This window comes from Leuresthes tenuis, unplaced genomic scaffold, assembly GCF_036924035.1.
Source record: "Leuresthes tenuis unplaced genomic scaffold, fLeuTen1.0.hap1 SCAF_6, whole genome shotgun sequence".
In the NCBI taxonomy this organism is placed as follows: domain Eukaryota; kingdom Metazoa; phylum Chordata; class Actinopteri; order Atheriniformes; family Atherinopsidae; genus Leuresthes; species Leuresthes tenuis.
This window is the reverse complement of record NW_027325360.1, coordinates 34662477-34690374: the sequence shown is the minus strand read 5'-3', so window position 1 is coordinate 34690374 and position 27898 is coordinate 34662477. Positions and strand designations below refer to the sequence as shown.

The following is a 27898-nucleotide window of genomic DNA, read 5'->3' as shown; positions in this document are numbered from 1 at the left end:
CATTAAAAATATGTAAAAGATTATAAATAGAAATAAAATAATTAAAATGAATAAAAACAAGCAACAGTCTAGATAAGTTGAAAGATCCCGTGCAGATTTCATGCATAGACACATGAGAAAAGAAATGTTTTTAACCTGGATTTAAAAATGTCTACATTTGATGACAGTTTAATCTCCACTGGCAGTTTGTTCCACTTGTTTGCAGCATAACAGCTAAATGCTGCTTCTCCATGTTTAGTCTGGACTCTGGACTGGACCAGCTGACCTGAGTCCTTGGATCTAAGAGCTCTGCTGGGTTTATATTCTCTGAACATATCACAGATGTATTTTTGGCCTAAACCATTCTGGGATTTGTAAACCATCAGTAGGCTTTTAAAATCTATTCTGTGACTGACTGGAAGCCAGTGTAAAGATTTTAAAACTGGTGTGATGTGTTCAGATCTCTTAGTCCTGGTTAAAACTCTAGCAGCAGCGTTCTGGATGAGCTGCAGCTTTTTAATGCTCTTTTTGGGAAGTCCAGTTAAAAGACCAATACAGTAATCGAGTCTACTGGAGATGAATGCATGGATGAGTTTCTCCTGGTCTTTTTGGGAGAGAAAACCTTTAATTCTGTTGATGCTTCTGAGTTGGTAAAAAGCTCCCTTGGTGACAGCTTTGATGTGGCTGCTGAAAGTCAGATCTGAGTCTATCAACACTCCAAGGTTACAAACTTGTTCAGTGATTGTAAGGGCCAGAGTCTCAAGATATTTACCAATGCTGACCCTCTTCTCTTTGCTACCAAACAGAACGATCTCAGTTTTGTCTTAATTTAATTGTAGAAAATTCTCTCTCATCCAGGAGTTTATTTCCTCCAGACACTGACACAGTACGTCTGCTGGGCTGCAGTCGTCTGGTGACAGAGACACATAAAGTTATGTATCGTCTGCATAACTGTGATAATTGATGTTAAAGTTCTGTAATATCTGATCCAAAGGGAGCATATACAAGTTAAACAGAAGAGGTCCAAGAAATGACCCCTGGGGACTCCACAAGTCATGGCCACTCGCTCAGATTCATAGCTGCCAATTGTAACAAAATAACTCCAAAAGTTCAACCCACTTTTCCAGCCTGTGCAACAGAATTCTGTGATCTACAGTATCAAATGCAGCGCTGAGATCCAACAGAACCAGGACTGAAACATAACCAGAATCAGTACTCAACCTGATGTTGTTTAACACTTTGACCAGAGCTGATTCAGTGCTGTGATGACGTCGGAAACCTGATTTAAAGTTATCGAGGCTTCCACTTTCATTCAGAAAGTCGTTGAGCTGGTTAAATACAACTTTCTCAATAATCTTGGTTATAAAAGAGAGGTCAGAGACAGGTCTGTAGTTGTTCATCACAGAGGCGTCTAGAGTTCTCTTCTTTAGGAGTTGTTTAATGGCAACTGTCTTTAGTGACTTGGGAAAAATGCCTGATGCCAGTGAGCTGTTAACTATTTGTGGGAGCTCACTTTCTTCTGAAGTAAAAACTGTTTTTAAAAAGTCAGATGGTATTATGTCCAGAGTGCAGGTTGTTGATTTTAGATGCCGAACTGTTTCTTCTAGGATTTTTAAATCAACACATTTTTCTCCACATTCTTCATACCTGTGGTCACCCCCACACCTTGGACACCTTTGCTGTCCTCCAGAAACTGTGGCTATGTGTCCATATATTTGGCAGTTAAAACACCTCAGAGGAGGAGAGATATAGGGGCTCACCGGAAAACACACGCATCCAATTTTCACATTTTCTGGAAGTATAATTTCTTGGAACACGCTATCAGATCTTTCACCGTTTTTACGTGGCTCACCATGGAACCTTAGACACCTAAGCTTTTCAAGATCCCCGTCCTCTGGGATTCCTGTAATCAATCCACTTGTTTATTTTGTTTCTCCAATTCTTCTCTCTCACACATTTTTTTTACAAATGCTCTCCATATTCAATATTGTTATATGTTTTTCTGTTCCTCCATTTTTCCTGCTATTAACAAACTCCTGTCTGTTCAGAATTTTTGCAAGCTGGACATCTCCTAACCTTTCTTTAGTTCCCTCGACAAAGCAATCAGACTTAATTGTACGTGTCATCTTCCTTTCTGAATTTTATAATAATCTTAAATTCTTCTATTAATGTCTTCTTTCTGACTACACTATTTCCTTAATCTGAGCTGTTTTCCTCCAGTGTTCGTTTGCTGTTTTGTGTGCCAAGCAAGCTTTCATCCTCACTCTAAGATGTTCCTCTTCCCCATCCTCGTCTATGACTAACCTGGGTCCAGTCATCCAAATCCATATCACCATCCTGTATCTAAGTCGCCATTCCAGTTCATTCACAAAATCAGTTATGCGAAACGTTAAATTCAAAACTTTGTTCAATGCCGGGCAGAGCACTTCCTTGATCGTGAACCGTGATACAACTGTGTGTGATTTTAGCCATTTTAAGTAGGAATAAATATGGGGGTGTACTAATTTATTCCTCACCAAAAATTGCATTATATCAACATTCCATGTTACAGAAACTTTTAAAAAGTCTTTTATTTGGTTTTAATTGTTTCGTTATATTACTTGAATCTCTCATTATTGGTAATTTTTTTTTTTTAAAAACACGGTTTCACAGGGTGTGTTTTTTCACATGACTGTAGACATGTACATGGGTGAACCAATCTAACTAATTATGCAACTTCAGAAAGTAATTCATTGTGCTTGACTGGTCTGAAAATGTATCATTAGGAGGAGAATGTAATAATGAAGACTATGGCAGGAGGAATTTTGTATTCATCAAAAATGGAGAGATTCCTCTTGCAAAACTGCAACACCTGAAATCCTGAAGTCCCAAAAGATAAAAAAAAAAGTGCATTAAAAAAGTGTAATTAAACCGAAAGCTGATGTTACACAAAGTTTTGTGTTGCTGGCTTCAAATTCTAGATTTATTTATATTTTCTAAATACAATGTTTTTCAGGGAAAACACAGTGTTTTTGAGGTAACAGACTAACAAACTACATGTTGAACAGTATTTGACAACACCTTACAATGACTCCAGGGTCAGTGATAGGAGTGCATTCAACAATTGACTCATCCCACAGCTATGTAAAACCAAACAACACAGCAAATCATTCTGTGCCCATCACCCTGTGTAACTCCTCCCTCTGACACTTATTAATTCTGATATGCAATTACCATACAACAATTTGCCTATATATAAAATGCAGATCAGTAGAAACCTAAACCAACATTCGTGTACATAGTATATATTAAAAAAACTTCTAATTTATTCTAGATTTCTATTTCAAATCATTGTTTTATTTATTATTGTTTCATGTTTCTTTATCAATTTTTATATTTGTATTGTGTAGTTTAGTCCTGCAAAGGACTAATTTCGGAGTTGGAGATAATCAAGTATAGCTAAACCTGAATTTTAGAAAACTTCCAAAAATTTTTGGAGGTAGGGTTTGTATGTTATTTTAGAACAGTTGGTGGAATTGCATCTCACACAAGTGGTGTTGTAAAGCACAATCACCTCACAGCAACAAGGTTGGTGTATGAATCTTGGCTGGAGTTTTTCTGTATGGAGTTTGCATGTTCTCAGTGTGTATGGCTTCTTCAAACCTTCCAAAAGCAGGTCAGGTTAACTGCTTTCAATTTATCATAAATTGACCCTAGGTGTGAATGTGAGCCAACATTGTTTGTATATGTTGACCCTGGTGACTGGTAACCTGTCCACAGCGTAAACGCCCCCCCTCCCAACATTTCTGAATAGGATGAATGATGTAATGAAAAAGAATGGTGCAACTCTTGCGAATCTTCAACTCGGAACTACCACAGATACAATGGAGGATGGTTGGCTTTCAACTTTGTACACTGAAGGTTCCTAATGAAACATATAGACTTTTAGTTAGAAAGACTGGAGCCTGGAATGTGCCATAGAAACAGAGATGATGAAAGTGACTATATTCTTCAGCTAAGTTTACCACCAGGGAAGACTACCTGAAATGATTCCAACAACATGGTACAGGCCTTGTAATTTCACAAAATAGGGCCAAGGCAGCATCTGCATGTCAGTGACAGACAATGAGAACATATTACTGAAGGGAACAGTGCACATGGATGACAATGGACAGGTTTCCTAATATGAGGGAGCATTGGGATTGACTACCACATTGTGACTTGTATTTACTTCCAAAAGTCTTTTCATTCTGCAGGTGGCTCCTCTGTGCCCTCTGGTGGGGCATTAGGGTCCAAGAAGTCTGGATGCTGCAATTCCTTTAGGTATTTAGAGGGTGTGAGGATGTGAGTGGAACCTATAAAGGAGAAAATCCTGAAATCTCAGAAAGGATTGAAACTTGTCAAAGCCTATTAGGTATGTAACATATATACATACATACATATATATAGTTCAGTCTATATAAGACTGAACTTGTGTCTAAATATGTCTAAATACACTAAGATAATAATGAATATAATTCACATACTGTAAGTCTTACTGAACATTTAAAAAATGCCAAACAAGACTGTTCTCAGGGGTCTGAATTTCTGAAGGCCTGCTGAAATTTGAAATGTGCGCAATATTGCTGGTTAATTTGTTCTGTCCTTCATGGCACTGCTTCTGTATCCAAGTCACAACAACATATCAGCTCTCAGAGAGAATGTGATTATCAGTTACACAGAGGCTCTGCTGAGTCAATCGCACATGGAAGTTAAATCTAAGATTTCCAAAACCAAGCTAACATCAATATACAGAAGGTCTAGCACTTTTCCAATAATACCAGGTTATGCTGGATCACACATACTATAGTTGACCTTCTATTTAGAATGTGTTATAAAAACTGAATCACAGTGGAATATTGAGCTCGACAAAGCTGTCATGGTCCAGTTAGGGCAGGGATAAACCTTTGAATAATAGAAAAACTAAGGGTATCACAAAGTGTTTAGTCTCATGACATTTAGTTTTAGAAAAGTATATCAGTAACAACTTGACACATCTTGTTCATACTGTGATGCTGACTTCTTGTTAGAAATTTGAAGCAACTGAGCCCAAACTGATGTCATTAATGTGACGATTATTTTCTCAGACTTTTGATAAAGCTCTTTTGGCGCAACAAAACAGTTTTTGTGGACAGATTATTTCAAGCAAACTAATATACAGGTAACAAGTTGGAGGGATGACCCTTAAAAGACCAATGAATTAATCTACCATAATGAGCAGTGTCTCCAGTAGACTCACCAATCAGAGCTTCCCACTTGCCATTGGCCTGTGTGACCTCATACACACAACGCATTTCACTGTATGTCATTCCTCCGATGATGAAGACAATGATTCTGGGCCCTGTCTTTATCTCTGTGGGGCCCCTGTTCTTGTGCCAGTTACCATAGCGAGCACTGCATGAATAGACAAAAATAGATTTCTGGGACAACACTCAAAGGTACATTTACCAAATCCAGGTACATTTTACGGTGGCCCTGAAGTGCAAATCACAATGGCAAAAGAGAAAACACAATGGTTTTTTGATTTGTCGTTGTGTTTTCTCTTTTGCCGTTGTGTTTTTTTGATTTGCCGATGTGTTTTTTTATTTGTCGTTGTGTTTTCTCTTTTGTCGTTGTGTTTTCTCTTTTGCCGTTGTGTTTTTTTGATTTGCCGATGTGTTTTTTTATTTGTCGTTGTGTTTTCTCTTTTGTCGTTGTGTTTTCTCTTTTGTCGTTGTGTTTCTTGATTTACCGTTGTGTTTCTTGATTTGCCGTTGTGTTTTTTTATTTGCCGTTGTGTTTTCTCTTTTGTCGTTGTGTTTTTTTTATTTGCCGTTGTGTTTTCTCTTTTGCCGATGTGTTTTTTGATTTGCCGATGTGTTTTCTCTTTTGTCGTTGCGTTTTTTGATTTGCCGATGTGTTTTCTCTTTAGCCGATGTGTTTTCTCTTTTCTCGTTGTGTTTTTTGATTTGCCGTTGTGTTGTTTGATTTGCCGTTGTGATTTCTCTTTTGCCGTTGCGTTTGTTGATTTGCCGTTGTGTTTTCTCTTTTGCCGATGTGTTTTTGATTTGTTGATGTGTTTTCTCTTTTGTCGTTGTGTTTCTTGATTTACCGTTGTGTTTCTTGATTTGCCGTTGTGTTTTTTTATTTGCCGTTGTGTTTTCTCTTTTGTCGTTGTGTTTCTTGATTTACCGTTGTGTTTCTTGATTTGCCGTTGTGTTTTTTTATTTGCCGTTGTGTTTTCTCTTTTGTCGTTGTGTTTTTTTTATTTGCCGTTGTGTTTTCTCTTTTGCCGATGTGTTTTTTGATTTGCCGATGTGTTTTCTCTTTTGTCGTTGCGTTTTTTGATTTGCCGATGTGTTTTCTCTTTAGCCGATGTGTTTTCTCTTTTCTCGTTGTGTTTTTTGATTTGCCGTTGTGTTGTTTGATTTGCCGTTGTGATTTCTCTTTTGCCGTTGCGTTTGTTGATTTGCCGTTGTGTTTTCTCTTTTGCCGATGTGTTTTTGATTTGTTGATGTGTTTTCTCTTTTGTCGTTGCATTTTTTGAGTTGTTGTGTTTTTTTTATTTGCCGTTGTGTTTTCTCTTTTGTCGTTGCGTTTTTTGAGTTGTCATTGTGTTTTTTGATTTGCCGTTGTGTTTTCTCTTTTGTTGTTGTGTTTTCTGATTTACCATTGTGTTTTCTCTTTTGTCGTTGTGTTTTTTTGATTTGCCGTTGTGTTTTCTCTTTTGCCGATGTGTTTTTTGATTTGCCGATGTGTTTTCTCTTTTGTCGTTGCGTTTTTTGATTTGCCGATGTGTTTTCTCTTTAGCCGATGTGTTTTCTCTTTTGTCGTTGCGTTTTTTGATTTGCCGATGTGTTTTCTCTTTAGCCGATGTGTTTTCTCTTTTCTCGTTGTGTTTTTTGATTTGCCGTTGCGTTTTTTGATTTGCCGTTGTGTTGTTTGATTTGCCGTTGTGATTTCTCTTTTGCCGTTGCGTTTGTTGATTTGTTGATTTGTTGATGTGTTTTCTCTTTTGTCGTTGCATTTTTTGAGTTGTTGTGTTTTTTTTATTTGCCGTTGTGTTTTCTCTTTTGCCGTTGCGTTTTTTGATTTGCCGTTGTGTTTTCTCTTTTGCGATGTGTTTTTGATTTGCCGATGTGTTTTCTCTTTTGTCGTTGCGTTTTTTGAGTTGTCATTGTGTTTTTTGATTTGCCGTTGTGTTTTCTCTTTTGTTGTTGTGTTTTCTGATTTACCATTGTGTTTTCTCTTTTGTCGTTGTGTTTTTTGATTTACCATTGTGTTTTCTCTTTTGTCGTTGCGTTTTTTGATTTACCATTGTGTTTTCTCTTTTGTCATTGTGTTTCTTGATTTGCCAATGTGTTTTCTCTTTTGTCATTGTGTTTTTTTATTTGCCGTTGTGTTTTCTCTTTTGTCGTTGTATTTTTTGATTTGCCGATGTGTTTTCTCTTTTGTCATTGTGTTTTTTGATTTGCCGTTGTGTTTTCTCTTTTGTCGTTGTGTTTTTTGATTTGCCGTTGTGTTTTCTCTTTTGCCGTTGCGTTTTTTTATTTGCCGTTGTGTTTTCTCTTTTGCCGTGGCGTTTGTTGATTTGCCGTTGTGTTTTCTCTTTTGCCGTGGCGTTTGTTGATTTGCCGTTGTGTTTTCTCTTTTGCCGTTGCGTTTATTGATTTGCCGTTGTGTTTTCTCTTTTGCCGATGTGTTTTTGATTTGCCGATGTTTTTTCTCTTTTGCCGATGTGTTTTCTCTTTTGTCGTTGTGTTTTTTGAGTTGTCGTTGTGTTTTTTGATTTACCGTTGTGTTTTCTCTTTTGTCGTTGTGTTTTTTTATTTACCGCTGTGTTTTCTCTTTTGTCGTTGCGTTTGCTCTTTTGTCGTTGTGTTTTCTCTTTTGTCGTTGTGTTTCTTGATTTGCCGTTGTGTTTCTTGATTTGCCGTTGTGTTTTCTCTTTTTTCGTTGTGTTTTTTTATTTGCCGTTGTGTTTTCTCTTTTGTCGTTGCGTTTTTTGATTTGCCGTTGTGTTTTTCTCTTTTGTCGTTGTGTTGTTTGATTTGCTGTTGTGGTTTCTCTTTTGCCGTTGTTATTTGCACTTCAGGGCCACCGTAACATTTTTATCATTGAAGCAATAATAATGATGCTAATTTATTTATCTTAATTATTGTTATTTGAAATTTCTTATACACACCTTGATGGAGTGCTGGCTTTGGAAGACACTTGTCGCTGTGAAATGTACGGGTACTGCTTAGGGTCAAGTTTGTCCTCAATTGCATCCTGTGGAAATGCACAGGAATAACTTAATGTCATGGATATAAGGAGCACTTAAATAAAAATATATACATTCTGCTCTGTGACAGACAATCCACAAGATAAAGCAAAATGGCAGTATATATATATATATATATATATATATATATAAAAATTGATGACTTATCATTAGCAATACTTTGGTCAGATGCTGATATGTGGCAGGCAAATATAAATTCCAAGTAAAGGGCAATTTTAGCACGTAGTCAACCAGCAGGTTGCAGTGATGGCACATGAGAAGTACCTCAATGAGGTCTTTCATTAGTGGAGTCCACCTGGAGAGCTGGTAGGTCTGCTCACTGATCCGTTCCTTACGATCAGGCTTCTTGGCTTTTTTGGTGGTACCCTACAAGGAAACAAGTTATTCTGACTCATCACCAGAACAACTCCACAAGATAGTGTCATTTTTGAGACCAAGTCATATTAAAACTTAAAATATTCTATTTTTTAACAAAAAATTTATCTTTTACTGCTTACATAAAAGTGCACAGATTCACTTTTTTGTGATTGTCTGGACAGTGTGTGCAGACCAATGGTAAATTTCAAATAACCTTTGAAAAATTATGCTATTAGTTTGAGCTTACACAGCAATATTTGTTGGGCGTGTGGGTTTTTTCTAAGCAGTATATATATATACTATATAACGCTGGTCTTCAATCCTTGTGATTAATAATGCCAAATAAATTGATAACTAAAATCAATAAGAAAAGAAAATAAGATGACATAGTTTGTTAAATCCACGGCCATCACAGACAGACTCAAAACTCTGATGTAGAGACCTTTTGAAAAACTGTACAGCTACTCTTTCATGACACTATGAGTAATAAGGACTCGGATCCTGCCCGTTATCAAAGCTAATGGGGATACATCGAGGTCAGCGGCAAGACAGCTCACCTCTGAAACTATGGGAATGCCCATGTGGGCCATGTTGGAAATGATGTCACTATCCTCGGGTGGGACGTTGGCATGCTGAAGGAGCTTACACAGGTTCTCCTCAGTCACTCCTGACACACATATTCAGACACATAAACACATGTACCACATGTGTTTAGTACATACTTGCAACACACATATGCGAGTATGAAAGCATGCACATTTACAGATACAATGCATTCAGGCAATTTGTGTAAAGTGAGAATGGATCAACTACAGAAAAACAAGATATGAATACTCATAAGGGAGATTAAATTCAAGTATTGCAGCAGAATACCAGAACACTGCTGCAGATCAAACAACTGAAAGAGATCTAACCGTTCTTCAGAAAGATGTAGAGCAGGATAATGCGGATCTTGTCAAACACGCTGACGTTGGCATCCAGTAGAATAGGCACAATGAGCCTCATGGGATCCTTGATCTTCTCACCTTCTGCATCTGTACTCATAGCCAAATCCTTAAAAAAAAAAGTGGCAAAGCGGCTCATCGATCAGCATAAAGTCAAGACAAACAAATAATGGTAATCTTTATGGTTTTACAGTTTGAAAACCGGTTATAATGTCCTGACTCCAACTATCTACTGGTGACAAAGACTGATATCTATCTTTTACAAATCAAGCAAATGCGTACATTTACACTAGTCATACATACATTTGCATGTGCGTGAAATTTCTGTGTGTGTGTGAAAGAGAAAAAGAGAGATTTACCTGTTCAACGCGACAGAGCTTGTCTACAGTGCCCTGGTAGCGGTTCATACAGTCCTCTGCCAGGTGGAGATGGGTTGAATACTGAGGCGCGGGAGAGGACATGTTAGTGACAGTGACACACAATGTACTGTGAACAATATCAAAAGAATGTGTTTCCAGCTGCAAAATAAAGTCCACTTCCAGGAATTCCAAGCTTCTTTTAATTTTATCGTCAACTGCTTATCATCACCTTCTAGTCACAGAGTAATTCTCCTTTCCTCCTCAAAGGTTGTTTAAGTAATGGTAACCACACAAGTACAGATGGAAAGATTGAGAACGTTTTTTATTGATAAGGTGAAAGCAGGAATGAGCGGGGCAAAGTCGCCATGGGAATTTAATCTTTGTTTTGCTTTGTGGTGCAGGAGCAACCTCAGGAGGAAGAATATTCACCAAGAGAGGTTACATAAAACCATCACTGAGATATGGTAACACTTGCTATTTGATGGCAAAGTTGTTGATCTTAATTGACTGTTGTAAGATTTCAAAACATTTGATTTTTTGTCTTAAGATCGTCTGTGCCAATATTGGAAAACTAATTGAAAGAAAATTGTGGCCAGTGGAAAATTTGTCAACTTTCTGACAAAGTCCTGTTTTGTAGAAACATACAGAAGGAATCCTATGATCCTCCCTAGTATGAGCATAGTGCAACTCCAACTTTGACCCATTGGTGCTAAAGTGCTCAGGTGCAGATGTAAGGGTAGGGCTAAGCATAAGGTAGTGAATCCACATACATCCTAAAAAGTCCAGACTGCTCTGACTGGTCATCTCCACAGGTCAGAGCATACCCACGATTCCATCAGCTCTGCTGTTTTTAAATTTAAAAAAAAAAAATTCATTACAGGATTTTACTTGACACAAAAACGTCTTTGTGTTAGCGTCTGTGGAATTTTGGACTTTGGATTAGTTTAGTTTATGTTTATGTTTCTGTATTTAGCAGACGCTTTTATCCAAAGCGACTTACAAATGAAAATATAACAAGCTATTTAAAAAGCTAACAATAAACTACATAGAAGGAACCCACTAGTCCCACTCTGTCAGAGGTGACAGAGTAGACATAGAGTGCAGGCATAGAGGGAAGTACAGAAAAATAAAGTGTAGAGATAGAGGCGGTAGGTAAGTACAAGGTAAGTGCCAGGATAGGAAATACTCTCTGAAGAGCTGGGTTTTCAAGAGTTTCTTGAAGATAGACAGGGATGCCCCTGTTCTGACCATGGCCTGCACCAGGAGTTGGGTGGCATGTTGGGTTAGGTATGGTCTGATCTTTCTTATATTTAGTAATGCAAAGTGGCACGAACGAGCAACCGAGGTAATGTGATCTTTGAAGGTTAGTTGGTCATCAGTCATGACACCCAAGTTTCTAGCAACCTTTGATGGAGCAAGAGATGGGGATTCGGTTTGGATGTAGATGCTGTGTTGTATGGTTGGTTTGGCTGGGAAGACAAGCAGTTCAGTTTTTGGGAGGTTAAGTTGGAGGTGATGGGCTTTCTTCCATGTTGATATGTCAGAGAGACAGTCTGAGATTCATGCTGAGACCGTGTGGTCATCAGGTGGGAATGACAGATAGAACTGGGTATCATCAGCATAACATTGGTATGAGAAGCCATGTGATCGGATGATCTGTCCCAGTGAGTTGGTGTATATGGCAAAGAGAAGAGGACCCAGTACTGAGCCTTGGGGGACCCCTGTGGCGAGGTGGTGCGCTGCAGAAGTGTTACCAAGCCAGGATACTTTGAAGGACCGACCAGTGAGGTATGATTCAAACCAGGAGTGTGCTCTCCCTGTGATGCCCATGCTAGAGAGTATGGACAAAAGAATACTGTGGTTGACAGTGTCAAATGCAGCTGATAAGTCGAGCAGGATAAGTACAGAGGACTTAGCTGTCGCTCTGGCTTCTTTTAAGGCTTCTGTCACAGCCAACAGAACCGTTTCGGTGGAGTGTCCACTTTTAAACCCAGATTGGTTTGGGTCAAGGAGGTTGTTATGTGAGAGGTAATCGGTGACCTGCTTAAAGACCGCCCTTTCAATGATTTTAGACAGAAACGGGAGGAGAGAGACCGGCTGATAATTCTCCACATGAGTTGGAGGGAGGGAAGGTTTCTTGAGCAGCGGTGTAACCTGAGCTTGCTTGAATGTGGTAGGAAATGTGCCCGATGTCAGTGAAGCATTAATCAAATGCGTGACTGCTGCAGTTACAGTAGGAGTAATGGATTGGAGAAGATTAGTAGAAATGGGGTCCAGCGGGCATGTAGTAGGACGGCTACATGTGAGAAGTTTAGACACACTGCTCTGAGCAAGAGGGGTAAATGAGGAAAATGATGCAGTAGGACTTCTGCATGCAGATTTTGTGGTGCCAGGTTTGGTAAACTTTGGTTTGCTTATAGCTGCCACTTTGTCATTAAAAAATGAGGCAAAGGTGTCTGCTGTTAGATTGGTAGCAGGTGGTGGAGGTGGAGGATTAAGTAGAGTTTTGAAGGTGGAAAAAAGTTTCCGGGTGTCAGTAGTACTATGAATCTTGTTGATGTAGAAAGACTTTTTTGCATCAGTAACACTGGATGCGAATGATGACAGTAGCTCCTGGAATTTAGCTAGATCTGCAGGATCTTTTGACTTTTGCCATTTCCTTTCGGCAGCTCTGAGATTGGTGCGCAACGCTCGGAGAGTATCATTAAGCCAGGGGTGAGACTGGGAGGATCGGGAGGGTTTGGTGAATAGAGGACACAGACTATCCAGAGATGAGCTCAGAGTAGAGCAAAGGGACTCCGTGGCATCATTAACCTGAAGGGAGGAGAATGTGCTGGAGGTTGGAAGAGTGAAGGCAACAACGGAGGAGAAGCGGGTGGGCAACAGGTTGCGGAGATTGCGGCGGAAGGAAACCATAGGGGTAGAAGCAGATGGTCTTCTCGGGAGACTCACTCTGAACTGAATGAAATAGTGGTCAGAGAAATGTAGAGGTGTGACAGACAGGGCCTCTGTGGCACAGTTTCTTGAGAAAACGAGATTGAGCACTTTGCCAGCTTTATGGATCAGAGGACTGCTGAGCAGTTGTAGCTCAAACGAGTGCATTAGTGACAGAAAATCAGAAGAGTTAGGACTGTCAAGGTGGATGTTCATGTCACCAAGGACCATTATGGGACAGTCATGCTCCAGGATAGAGCATGAGTAAGGGAGAGCAAGGAGTCTAGTTTATTTAGAAAGTCACCGAGTTGTCCTGGTGGGCGATATACGACAATCATATAGGTTTTGACCGGTGCAGTTACCAAGATGGCGTGGTATTCAAAGGTATTATATTTAGCTTCAGGTAGCAGTTGGGTGTATTTCCATTTGTTGGAAATGAGCATGCCCATTCCACCACCTCTCCCAGATGTACGAGAGGTGTGGGAGAATGAGTGGTTGGTCGAAAGTGCAGCCGGGGTACCTGTGTTTTCAGGCTTAATCCAGGTTTCAGTGAGAGCCAGGATGTCAAGAGACAGGTGGTTGGCATAAGCCATAATGAAATCTGCTTTGTTTACCGCTGATTGGCAATTCCACAACCCCACAGATAAGGGTGTGTCACAGAGTGAAGTGGGCTTTAGAGAGCGGAGGTTGTTAAGGTTGTTAAGGTTGTTAAGGTTTTGTCTTGGGGTTTTCTGGGTTTTGTGTCTATTGTATTCTTGTTTGTTAAGTTAATGGTTTTTATTGCAATGTATTTTTTGCCTAGTATTGATTTGTCTGTTTGTAATTAGTTACGCTTGTGTTTTGATTTTCTTGCCTTTTGAGTATTATGTCATTACTCCCAGTTATCCTCAGTTCCCCTATTTTTAGTTCTCAGTTCCTCTGCACACCCGTCTCCACGCTATCTGTCACAGCTGCAGTCAGTCACTAATCCCATAGCATTTAAGCTCCTTGGTTTTTCACAGTCCTTTTCAGATGCTTGCAGTTACTGCCTTGTGTTTTTCAAGTCTCTTCCTGGTTGTGTTTTTATTTCTGATTTCAGTCACTCTTTGTTTGTTTCTTAGGCTTTTCTTTTCCACGGGTTAGTTTTATGGCTTGGCTGCACTTTTTGTAACTAAATCAATTTAAGCTCTTCTACAACCTCCTGCCTTGTCTGTGTCCTTCTCCTCTCTCCACCACTCATTGTGACACTTTATAGTTTTCCACCATATGATCGACTCTAAAATGCTATTTGCAAAACCTTTAAAACAACTTATTTGATCTTGTTGGAACAAACCTGAAGTTTAATGGAAATAAAACTTGGAAATAACATTAATGTGAGAGAATAACAGCTAAATCTACATGAATGTTGCCCTTTTTCATCTTAAGTGATGCATCCATGAAGAATGAATAAAAATTACGAAAAACAAAGAGCTGCTGGACCCATGTATATATGTAGCACTTCAGTTCCTACCTTACTGAGCTCTTTCTGATACTGAGGCATCTTCTTTAGCATCTGAGAAAGTTCCTTCATGGTGGTCTGAAAGACATTGTGATACTATTCAGTGACAGTGATCAGTTACCCTCTGTAATTTCATGCAATGTCTTCAGTGTTAGTGGATTGATATTTGCTTGGTATTTGTATAGTTAATTAGATTAGGAACATTGTTTGAAATGTGAAATCATTTCATTTTAGCGAGCTACAAATATTTCTATATCAGTCAAAACTTCACAAGAGAAGTAAGTGTGCATCACTTCAGATGGACAGAACGGACTAAAACAATACCCGTCTTCTTCATATGGCTGTAGAAATATCCAGAAGAAAAAATTTAGGCCACTGAATGGAATGAATATTTAAGACAATCTCCTTAATGAGGAATCCACACCTACTAATGATGACAGACGATGAAGGGGATGAATGGTTGTTTATGTCAGATCTTTGCAGACCAGTAACTAAAACTGTACAGACCAGATATCTGTCAAATCTAAGATGTAGAAAATCAGTGAAACATAGCACTAGCTGCCTGATTATGGGTGTCCCTCTACCTCAGTGTGTTTGTGTGAAGGACACAGTGATAGATCAGGAAATCAGAGCACAGTTACACAGTAAGTCCTCGACCTTTTCTCCAGTGTTCATCTTTTTGCTGGCAGAGAATTCTTTCAGAGAACGCGTAACAGCCCTGTACAGAATGAGACAGAAAAGGACAAAGAAAGTCGTGAACGGAATAGTGTTTTCTAACAGCTTTGTGACAGATGGAGTTACCGTGTTTATTAATTCTCACGTCAGTATGACGTCAAAGTACTCACGTTGACACCTCCGCAATGTGTTTGTGTCTCAGAGTCAACCACAAGTCGTCATCCTCATCCAGGACAACCTCCTTCATTCTGGTCTCTCCCATCCCACTGGTCTCGAAGCTGACAGAGGGTGAAAAAGATTTACACATTGTTTACACGCATTCAAGAGAGTCTTTAATTTGTTAAAATAGATGTAAAGCTTGCCAGTGAGCAGTTCATTTGAGTTTTTTTGTTAGTGCATACATTGCTTTGCTTCTTCCTTGCAATCAGAAAGAGTTAGAGAGTCCAATTATCAAAATATTACCTTAAAAAAACATGAGTCAGAAAAAAAGAAGTACTTAACAAACAACTGTAAAATGACAGTGTTACACCTCCACTGCAGAGTGCAGATGCTTTACCTGTAGACGTCGTTCTCGATGCCCAGCAGGTCATAGGCCATGGCCTGCAGTGTGAGCTCATGCAGGACAGGTGACACAGGGTCAAAGCCACGATCCAAAATGAGCAGTTGAGTGCGAGACTTGTCTGGACCCTGGAGGTATCAAAGTAGACACAAAACACTGCTGACTGATATTTAGCATTTTTAGGTAATACTAAAATAATACAGGAACTGAGGTGTTGTAACTTTGCTAGCAAGAGAAACACAAATCTTACAGTCCTGTACAGAAAATATGATAACAACTTGAATGAAATCATCACTTCTGAGCCTAATATTAGTGCATTAAACAAAATACCAATGTAGGATTTATGGTCAATACTGATACAATTCATCTGGAAATGTATTTTTCTGCTTGAAGATCAATGTCTATTGAGGCTTCAGGAGTTTTAGGTATACATTATTTCCTGTAAACACATTAATACATAAAAACGTAGTCCATCTTTAGAATTTTTAGCATGTAGACTATTTAGAAATGTATCTCATTCCCAGGAATGAGGCACCCCCGTTGCCTTTCTGGTATTTCTCGGGTATTGGGTGGGGCCTCTGCTGGGGGGTTTGGGGGCGCTCGGGCACCTGAGGCCACGGCCCATGTCTGGGTGGCTGGGGCCTGGCGGGGTCAGTGGGCTGTTGCCCCTTGTTCCCGGGGGGCCTCTGTCCTATTCTTATGGGGGCTCTGTCCGGGGGCTTCCTCTGCAGTCGTCTGGGTGGATACCTGGTTGTCCCTGCGGTGGGCTTCCTGGGTTCTGTGCTCCGTGGGGGCTGCTGATGGCCTGGGTCTTGTGGCCCTCTCTGCCTGCTTCTGATTGCTGGGGGGGGGGGGGGGGGGGGGGGGCTGTGGATTGTGGCTCTATACACTTATACACTCATAACTAAACACGGTTATCATGTGGAACCTGTGCCATGTGTATTGCATGTTTATGCACACACACACACACATTCATTAGCCCAGTAGCATGCTCGCTAAGCAGTTGATGTGTTATCCTGTGGTAATTTATATCCACAGTTGTCTTGTATACGATTGCCACTACTTGTGTTGTGTTTTTGTTTGTTTGTTTGTGTGTTTTTTCTCTGCTTGTCTGCTTTCAGGTGCTCCTGGTGGCGCTAAGGCTGGAATCCCCACGGAGGCCGTGGATTGTCGTCTGTTTTGTTTTTACAGGTGTAGCAGCTGGTTGCCTGGTTTTTCTTTATATTTTAGTCTGTTTCTTCTTCTTTGCTCTTCCTCTTTCCTTGTCCCACGGTCCAGTTTGGCACTATTACATGTTAAATATTGTAACAAAATTAAATAAATAAGCAGTTGATGGGCATCAAGGGGAGCTTTACATTAATAAAACTTCCCTTGGCAAAGCAAATCTGTTTGGCATCAAAGGTATTCAGATTACAATTCTGCTGCCATAATGCTGGACAGGACAAAGGGGGAAAAAAAGTAAAAGAAATGTATCTCATAAAGTATAGTGGTGGGTTGCATTTTAAAAACAGACACAGCTTTATGAAAGAACAGAAGATTCTAGGATGAAAAGGGTAACACTTATGAACTACTCTCACTCTCATTTCATCCTGTCCTCTATCAGTTCCAGCTTTACACTTGATGTTAAACCAATGTAGAAGCATACAATTCTTCAGCAGCAGACGAAACAAAGAAATCTACAAAGCTTGAGTTGTGCATGAGATAAACTTTACTGTTTTATCACCAGTTATACAGCTGCACAGTTGCTTTTGTTAGGTCTCCATCAATGATGTCTCCATTAGGAATTTCTGGGTGTTTCTTTTTCCAAACTTGAGTCAATAAGTATTTGCAAATAATTCCGAGATGCACTGTAACCTGCATGCTATGCCAGATATTGTTTGTATGATATTGGTCATAAATTTACTGATTGTACATTTTTGCGATTTTAAACTTGCCAGTCTTCCCATTGTCTGGAAGATGTGGTAGACTGTCTGTGTTCCATCTGGTATTTCATTTTAGTCATTCAGCTCCACTCCCTACCTCTCCCATGGTGGGGTCGTCAGCCTTGTAGCCATCCAGCTTCTCCTGAACCATTTGAGCAAGAACTGAACAGTCTTTGTATTCCCTGACCCAACACACAAAAATATTTGGCATTATAACATTCATTTGGTTATTGAACATTTAAAGAATGTCTTTGTAACTAGAGCAAGTCATTCAAACAACTGTTAAAGCTGTTAAACAAGAACGTCAAGCAAGCTTCTGACAGAGTAAGAGTCTGTATGGAAATATATTGACTATAATATGAGAATGGAATTTGCCAAATAAGGCTGAAAACCAGAAAGATGTTCATGTAGAGTCCAGTATAATTCTAAAAAATGTTTAAATGTTGTTTTTGAGCTATTCTAAAGTACTGTGCTGTACACAAACATCTGAGGCTGATGCTATGTTGTTACTGGTGGAGTGGAACTGTGCTCTTTGGAACAGAAATTAATTTGCATTTATGTACTGTAGCGATACAATATAAGCGATGCAAGTGACCATTGTTACCATGTTCCATTGGTAACAGATGCTGTGGTCATATCGTTATACTCCCACTGCGCCTATCTCACTATCTTCTCTGACAGAAATGCTGTTATAGAAAACCAAAAATTATGGTTTCAGTTTTTTTTACTTCAATTCATTTCAAGTTTGTTTTATTCATAAAGCATCATTTCCCAATTGAGATAATTTCTAAGCACTTTACGAAGAAAGCAAACAAGTTTGGTTCAAGTCCAGTCAAATAGAAGCCAATTTAATTCAAATCAGTCCAACAATCCAGTTCAGTGAAGTGGAGTATTAAAATAATGCCAATTCATAAAAATGAGCTCATCTAAGGATTCCAACGAGTCACATCACATCTTTAGTTCTATTCAATCTCACATTCTGAGTCTGCAAGGGGTGGTCCAAAAACAACTTTGACCTTACCCTCTGTATCGAACCCCAGGATACTCTTTGAGCGTGGCACAAAGGGTGGCTATCTGTTCAGCACAGCGCTCCAACATGTTATTCTTCACATCAGCTTTGAAGGGGCTGTAGAAGTCCTGAAAGGCATCCACTTTATCCAGGGAGAAGACCTGCACACAGAAGACATAGCAGAGAGACAAACTCAGGTCAAACCTCAACTTCGTATACCTCTCAAACATTTACAGTGATTGATGCTCGTGGTAAGCCTAAGCCTGACTTCAAACTGCTACAGTTTGGCACTAATATGACTTATTCGACTGAGCACTGATCGAGAATTTTAGTGTTCAATGATGATCTAAACAGCGTTCTGATATTTTCAGATGTAGGAAAATAAGAACATGATTCAAACAGATTAATTTGACAAAATTTGGCCACCAGAAGACAGAAACCAATTGAACACTTCTCCACACTCACTGTCCCATCTGTTACTCGCTCAATCACATGATAACAATCCCCTTGACTCCTCTTGTCACATATTTTAAATTCCAGAATACTGGTTCTTTCAGGCAATGAGCTGTGGGGATAAGTAGACGTGATTGGGCAGGGCGGGTATGATGTGTTTCTTCCTTTTAGGATTAAAATTATAGGACGGTCACAGGAGACTGAAGCTAAAGCTGATCCAACAAAAAATGCTGTTGGTCTGATCTTCAGCACTGTACCCTTCCACTGAGGCACTATGTCAGTGTAAAAACAGGGTGGAGAGGCATTTTTATTTTATTTTTATAATGCATATTTATACATATTTCATATTTTGTTTGGAGGATGAATTCTGCCTTTCCTTGCAAAGTTATCAACCTAAAAAGAAGACTGATCTCAGAGAATAATGTGAAGTAATGGGTTAATAATTATTACCAGGAGAGACATTGTCCCAACAGTCGTTACCATCACAGCAATGAAATGACTTTCTTTCAGTTACTCAGTACTTTTACACGAGGTAATCACAGTACAGTTACTAGAGTTGCTATACTTGCAGATTACTTTTCAATATCAGGGTTGAAATTTTGCTGCCAAGAGTCTGATAGAAGGTTCATATTACTTTGGTCATGAACACTGATTTGTTACATGGTTATGGTAGAAAAAACCTCTACCAATAAAAGGAAAGTGTCATTCAGCTCATTGAGTTGCTTTAAACTTTAAAACAGTTCTGCTCGTGTACAAGTCTCTTCACGGTCTAGCGCCAAAGTACATCTCTGACATGTTAGATCCATATGAACCAACTGGGACTCTGAGAACCTCAGGGAGGGGTCTCCTGCTGCTGCCCAGTCAGGACTAAACAAGGTGAGGCTGCGTTTCAGCTTTATGCTCCTAAAGTCTGGAACAGTCTTTCAGAATATGTGAGACAGGCTTCAACTCTGACAATGTTTAAATCCAGGCTGAAAACAGACTGAAAGTATTTTATCTGCACTCTTCGCTTTTAATTTAATCAATTAATGATTATTTTTTTATGCTTTTGGAATTATTTTATTTGCCTTCTTCTGATTTTAAATAGCTGTAATTCACTTTGAATGGCCTTGTGTGCGAATTGTGTTCTACAGATAAACTTCCCTTGCCTTGCCTTGCCTTGCCATGCCTTGCCTTGCCTTGATTTGCCATACTTTCCTTGCCATGCCATGCCTTGCCTTGCCTTGCCTTGCCTTGCTTTTCCTTGCCTTGCCTTGCCATGCCTTGTCTTGCTTTTCCTTGCCTTGCCATGCCATGCCATGCCATGCCTTGCCTTGCATTGCTTTTCCTTGCCTTGCCATGTCTTGCCTTGTCTTGCTTTTCCTTGCCTTGCCATGCCTTGCCTTGCCTTGCTTTTCCTTGCCTTGCCATGCCTTGCCTTGCCTTGCTTTTCCTTGCCTTGCCTTGCCTTGCCATGCCTTGCCTTGCCTTGCTTTTCCTTGCCTTGCCTTGCCTTGTCTTGCTTTTCCTAGCCTTGCCATGCCTTGGCTTGCCTTGCTTTTCCATGCCTTGCCTTGCCTTGCCATGCCTTGCTTTTCCTTGCCTTGCCATGCCTTGCCTTGCGTAGAAGTACGTAGAAGTATAACTTTCATTCATATTTATCATATTATCACTATTATTTACTGTATCTGCAATACTTCATGCCTTAGTCATGGTGCCCCACACAATAGATTTTTATAATATCTTTGCGATTTAGTTAGTGTAAATTAAGGGATAATAGATTTCTTTTTCTAAAGAAGTTGGAACAGTATATAAAATCTAAATAAAAACTCAAAAAATTATTTGACCAGAATATTACAAATACAACATACAGGCATTTGTAAATTATAGAATATATGCTCAATTCAAATTTCTTGCCAGTGAAAATATTTTCAATGGGTGACAGAGACACATGTTTGTTGGTTTTGTTAGGTTAAGTTTCTGGTTTAGTCTTTAGCTTTGCCATGTTTTCCTCAGTTTCTTCCGCCCCTGCCATCAGCTTATCCCATATCACCTGTGTTTGTCTTACACTGACCCACACAATAAAATTACAAAGTTCCATATGGGTACTTTACATCTCTCAATGAAGACAAACTAAGCGAATTTTACTCAGTCTGAACCTCATCCATAACAAATGATGTAGCAGCTTATGAGTGGCCAGCCACGGCCTAATCCTAGTCTAAACAGTATTTTACCTGAGATTCATAGGGCAGAAAGGCGATGTGGATCTCAGTCAAGGCCTTCATGGCTTTGGAGGCGCGAGATTTAGTCAACAGTCCAAACAGCGAGTCTGGGATTGCTGCAGGGAATCACAGAAAAATGTGGTGAATGAATGAAATAATTGGTGGTAAAATGTTTTGCTCTGAAAAATGCTCTGTCATTAACTTAAACCAGCATTGTACATGGCCTCCCACTGTAGTTATTTAGTCAGATCTTTGAAGATTGGGTTTGTGTACTTCATAAAAGAATTTAGTGCTCAAACTTTCCATCAACAGTATGGCCTTTCGAAGTGGGCTGGATTTGCTTACTGTCAGTGAAGAAGACGTGGGCTCCTCTGTACCTTGGAGCCCCAGGATCTCTGAAGTCATCAATCAGACCCTCAACAGACTGAAACAAATAAGAATAATGCCCCCTTACAAACTCAAGTAAGAGCAAAATACAGTTTCATGACTATGTTCAGAAGTTAATGGAGTAAGTGATGAAACTTTTAAAAGAAACAGAATTGCAGTCTTCCTTGTCCCCAACACAAAAACTCACCATAAGATTTGATGCAATTGATTTGAAATTAATATCAAATTAATATGAATGAATTAAAATGCCTTAACGGCAAAAAAAGATAATCGATGCAAAATTGTAGGAAGATGACAGCAATGTACTCAGCCTATAATGCAGGTGAATCATTTACCTCATCTGATGGTGTGATCAGGTAAATGGCCTCCATGCTGGGCAGAGGCTCACGTCGTTTGGTTATGTCTTCTACAACTAAAGTGCACAGACAAAAAGAGATGCTCGGTATCCATCCAGCCGTCAGTGTGCATGTATCTCATAACACTTATGAGGTATCTATTCACTATTTACTTGATTATTGCATACTTTAATCTTTTGTGAAAAGCACATTTGGCAGCTATTGGACAACAGACAACATTCACAACATGCATTGGAGGACTGAAACTGCCAGGATTAGAAATTAGTACAAAAATATATAATAGCTCAATAATTAAATTATAATGATAATAAATGCAACTGAAATAACATAAAACAGATGGAATCAGTGTGAAATGTTTTTTTCTTTGATTTTCAACTTCATTCATGTAACTAATACCCCTACACTGGATGAATATGTCAGTAGCTGGGTGAATGAAATCCCCATTCACAATCAGAAACTAATCATGCTCTGAATGAAGGCAAGCGCGCGTTCAGTTGTGTCTGGTATTGAAATGCAGACCATCCAATAAATAAATACAACATGTAATGGTATGTTGGGCACATACATCTATATACCTTTACATATATATATATATATATATATAAATGTAAAAAAAAAACACATTTATTTTGCTTCAGATGTACAAAGACGATTCAGTTGTCTTTTTTGCAGAAACGGTCTGTAAATTACAATTAACTATTAAGATTCACAACCATGCGCATGTGTGACTGATCAGAGGTTAAATGATTAACTATGACTGACTTAAAAAAAGATCTCATAACAAAGGTGCCTATGACAAATAAACAATTAAATAATGAGAGATCTGAGAGAACGGGTTCTCCGGCTTCCTCCCACCATCCAAAAACATGCATGTTAGGTTAATTGGTGATTCTAATTTGACCCTAGGAGTGAGTGTGTATGGTTGTTTGTCTCTTTGTGGCCCTGTGACGGACCATCAACCTGTCCAGAGTATATCCCACCTCTAGCCAAATGGCTATAGAAAAGGGATGGATTGATTAAATAAGGGACTGCAGGGTGGTGTGGTGGTTAGCACCTCCCTGTGTGTGTGTGGGTTCTCTTCGGGTACTCCGGCTTCCGCCCACCGTCCAAAAGCATGCATGTTAGGTTAACTGGTGACTCTAAAATTGTCCTTAGTGTCAATTGAGTGTGTGTGTGGTTGTTTGTCTCTGTGTGGCCCTGTGATGGACTGGCGACCTGTCCAGAGTGTACCCCGCCTCTCGCCCGATGACCACTGGGATTGGCTCCAGCCCCCCGCAACCCGACCGACGGATTAAGCGGGTATAGAAAATGGATGGATGGATGATTAAATAAGTTTACATTGAACTGAATCAAACTGATCTGACAGCTCCAACTGATATGAACTGAGGTGACCTTAGTGACTTACTGGTGATTCCCTCTGACATGATGTCTGTCATCTTACAGCAGGATGAAACCATTCTCATACTCAGCTTGTCCACCACCAGCACCTACAACCAGCCACATACAGTAGGGTAAACTGTCAGAATTTTATTTAAACACACACTTGAAGGGCAACAATGATGCCAAGCTTGAATAGAGTTGGAGCCAATACCTTCCATTTCCCCTTTTCTCTTGCCTTCTTGATGACATTGTTCATTATCTCTAAAAGTTAGGAACAAATCAGTTTGTTTAGTGTACAAATCATTGTTAATTTACCATCAAAGCATGTTGAACTGCATGTATAAAAATCTTAATAAAAACACTTCACTCCACCAACTGCCCAGCCTTGTACTAATTAATATTAACATAGCATCTAAAGATCATACATATTGATAGTGAAAACTGTCATCTTCTAGACCTATTTCTTCTGAATTCATTTAAACTGTATTTGACAAATTATTGATGTTTTCTTAATCTATGCATGTGATTTGGGAGGAGAAAGTATCACAGCCCCTGTTTCCAGGCAGCCCTACCCAGGAGTCTCTCCTTATTTCAGGGAGATATTGTTGTAATTCAGTTAAAATGTACGATTTTTCAGCAGATAGTAGGTACATTTGATTGGCTAAGTATTGATTGAATGGGATTGTATATCTGTATGTTAGGAAAGCATTCAAAGTCAGGAAGTGTGCTGAATATTCAGCTCTCATTGTGACAGTCTTTATGACAGCAATTTAGCATAGAAATAATATAAGCACACAATCGTGTGACGACCTAATTATTCAAATGCTTTCTGTTATCTAAAAGAGAACACCATACAAGATAAGTGAACAACTGATAAAGGAGCTAAGTTTATCTGAGATGTCGATGAATCTGACAGAAGAGACAGAGGTCAAACTGATGTTTTTTCAGAAAGTCTCTTGTTTTGATGAGCAGCATTCCATTTTTTTAAATTATTTTATCACTGGGGTTTAAGCTTCTGTCCAATCTGTCAGACAGAGTATGAAGTATCAGTAGGAGGGCAGGCCCCATTGCAATCACAGCCTCTAATCTCCTAATCCTCTTACCCATCCACTGCGCACTGTTGCTATTTCTGGGCTTTTTCTGTGTCAGCGGATATGACATCACGGGTAAACTACATCATTCACATATACATATATGCTTCCCCACACATGCAAGGACTGCTCTCAAAATAAATCAATATCTCCTGATTTCACAGAGGATCGGTGTTATAAGTGCTACATCATGACATTTAATAATAATGAGTCAACTATGTGGCCAGAAACAAAAAATTGAAATGACCTAATACAATCTTTGGTAAAGGTAAATCTTTAATGGTTGTTACAAATTGGAGAAATCTGCCACTCATCCTGAACTGAGTCGGGGGTCAGGAGTCTGAGAAGAGATCCTAAGACCTCCCTCTCCCTTGCCATGTCCTCCTCTCTTCCAAAAAGGCAGAGCTCCACAGAGTTCCCAAAGGTATTTCTTAGGGACCTCCACTTAATGGGACATATCAGAAACATGACCAGATGCTCAAACCACCTCAATATACCTCTATAGATGCTAAGATGCAGTAACTCTTCTCCAAGTCCTTCCTGGATGACTGAGCCTCTATCCCTGTGGTTAGGCTAGCCACTCTTAGTAAGAGTAAGCTTCATCAGTATCAACATGTGTGTTAAGTTTATGCTTATACCCGATTTCAAGATATCTTGCAGATTAAAAGATATTAAACAGATTTAAAGAAAGTATAACCCAGAGCCTCAATCAGATCCTGGTAGTTAAGCACTCTAAGCCACATTTTCACATTCTCTGACTTCTTCTCTCATGTCTGCAGAGCACTCCTTGAAACAGATTTGAACTGCATTGGTGATGTACTTCAGATGTCATAGAGTAGGCTGTACTGAAACCAAAACACAGGTTTGTCAAGCATGCATACAACTTCTGACTAGTATTGTATGTGATAATCAAACAGTTGTGAATGTGTTTTATTTTCTAACTGTCCTTCAGGCATACAGACATATTTCCCTTGAGAACTGATAGATGTATATGCATTCAGCACATGAAGTCATATCATTTAGCAATTTTGGGAATTTTTTTCCATGTATAAAAAAACCCACACAAAACTGATGTCAGTGTCTTTGAAATCATGTATGACTGGAATGTGACTGACTACCAACAGAACAGATAACCTGGCAGATAAGTAACAATTACTTTTTCTACGCTGTGACAGGGCTTTGGTAAAGATTTAGAAGGCTTTTTCTCAGCAGCACTGGCTTTAGGCACTGGAGGACTGAGTAGTGCGTACAGAGAATTCAATAATTTTAATGGTATATATTGACTTGGAAATATAATTAATTCAACCTTACATTTTCTAAACTAAAAATTTAATCAAAATTTAACCTTAGCTTTATTATCTATATATATCTTGTAAATATATACAGTATACACACGCATATAACATAATAACACTTTTTTCACATAAATTGCCTTGTCGTGTGTCTTGTGCTTACCAGTAGTTTTATTAAGGCTTACTAAATAATTTACTGTAGATATAGTTCTAATTCCAACAAGAAGTGCTTTTGAAACCCTGCAACCACTTGGTCTGTGGTTTTTTATTCTGTATTAGAGAGCAAGAGAGTTCCTGATTCACAGCAAGGTTTTAATGCTCTCTGGAAATTCTATTATCCTCAATTTATTTTATGGGGTCATAAGCACTGGCATTCAAATGTAATATTAATAATATTTTGTATTCAATGAGTCTTGATGAAAGACAGTTTGAAGAAAGAAGCATAAATTAACGGGAGGCTCGCGGTTAGCGTGGTAACAGCTGTGAAATATGTATTTCTGAATGATCAAACTGATCATCTCGATGTTGATATTCAGTAGAAAGTAGAACCAAAAGCTTTGTTTTGCTGTTTTTGTTTCTCTGTGTCAGACTCAGTTATTTCCTCCCGTCGTCCTCTTCCATCTTAATGATGTCAACGCAGTTAATCCGCCCAGATTAGAGGAGCAGGATTTACACCGAGCGAGCACTCTCTGAACAAACGCAATATGACAGTTCCATGAAACCATATAGTCTAACAGAACACCTCCAAACTGATTTAAATGTGCGTCATCAAGCGAATTGACAATGTGATTTAGAACAACTAGCGTTTGGAAAGCCGCAATCTTTTGACTATTGTGTTTTTTGCACGTCAAAGACCCAAAATAACGAATTTGTGCAGCTACAGCTCTCTCCCAAATTACTGTCAATAATTTGAAAAAGTCAGGAAATATATTTCATTGCATTGCTCCCACCTCCCACTGAAAACTCAGATGTCTGTATGATACTTTACATGGCCCTGCATGAGTTGGAACTATTTTATCAAGGATGATAATCTAGCATCGACAAAATAAAATCTTACTACTAATAATAATAATAATGGTGATGATAACAATAACAATAATAAAATAGTTCTTACTCTCTCCAACAATGGCTTTTAGTCCAAGTGGTGCCATGATGAACCTGTGCTGCTCGTCCACCTCTCCACAGGCAACTAAGCAGCGCCACAAAGTGAGTTTGTGGGAATAAGAAATACACTTCCGTTCGAGTTAAGGTCCAAAATAAAAGCCTACTCAGTCGTATCGTATCGACATCATTATATGCTAGGTGCCCTTCATTGTTTTGTAGGAGTACATCCTCATCAGGAGAAAACTTCACGAGCACATCAAATTCAAAGGAGATCTCACCACAAGAAAGACAGACCAGTCTGTAGAGATGTGCAACATACTGTAGCCTGAGAAAACAACAGCAGAAAACCATCCACATTATGTTAATATGAAAATGCATGTGTCAGTCACAGTGGTTTTCAGTTGCAAGTATGGCAGTCACACAGACAAATGATCATTTCCACTGCCGACCACAGCATCAGGATGAATGCTCACAGCATTCACCATTGTAGCCACAGTGTATCCATTGTGTTGGGACTCTATATTACTCCAATCTGAGTGTGCTGAAGCTCAGAGACCTCCTTTGCATCTCCACTGGACCTGTAGAGACAGTGATGAGGTTCGTCCTTCATCTCATGTTAACATATTCATAACCAGACAAACTATGAAAATTATTTTCATTTTGTGCTCACAGAGGAGAGTTCAAACAGATATGATTATTGCAGTGGCTCGACGATTAAGTAAACTGCTATAATTCAAACTAAAAGATGAATACATTACTGGAACCTTTGAAACCAAGAGACAAGAATAAGTCGATGGCCCCAGTCTGCTAAAGAAATTCAAAATGTAGTGGCTTTAAAACCGAAATTTGCAGCTGACCACAGTTAGTTTGTCTCCTGGTGGTTGTCATACTGACTGGCTGCTGAAAACAATACAGACACCAGTGCCACAGCCAGTAAGTTAATATCCTCATCTTTAATGCTGACATAAAAATACGTTCACATTTTTTCCTACAAACACCTTGGATTATCCAAACTACCACCAAGAAGAAGGAGATGCTGTAATTGGACATTTTCATCAATTTCCCAGATGCCACCGGGGAAGAGGCGGGTACATCATGGTGTCAATACAAATCCAGCATGCTCACACAATTTACAGGA

The 27898-nt window shown here is 39.2% G+C and overlaps 1 protein-coding gene across 1 annotated transcript; it reads right to left on the bottom strand.

Moving 5' to 3' along the window:
• Window positions 1-26845, bottom strand: LOC140310329 (syntaxin-binding protein 1-like). Its single transcript, XM_072388603.1, has 19 exons — window positions 26771-26845; window positions 23485-23534; window positions 23299-23380; window positions 21873-21949; window positions 21496-21574; window positions 21163-21266; window positions 18509-18657; window positions 17585-17669; window positions 15563-15693; window positions 15177-15284; window positions 14989-15049; window positions 14344-14409; window positions 9921-10001; window positions 9532-9670; window positions 9175-9284; window positions 8525-8626; window positions 8162-8247; window positions 5237-5391; window positions 1-4313 (listed from the first exon to the last, which is right to left on the bottom strand). The coding sequence occupies exons 1-19, from the start codon at window positions 26805-26807 to the stop codon at window positions 4204-4206; spliced, it is 1812 nt and encodes a 603-aa protein (XP_072244704.1). The 5' UTR covers window positions 26808-26845; the 3' UTR covers window positions 1-4203.
• Window positions 26846-27898: the final 1053 nt, after the last annotated feature.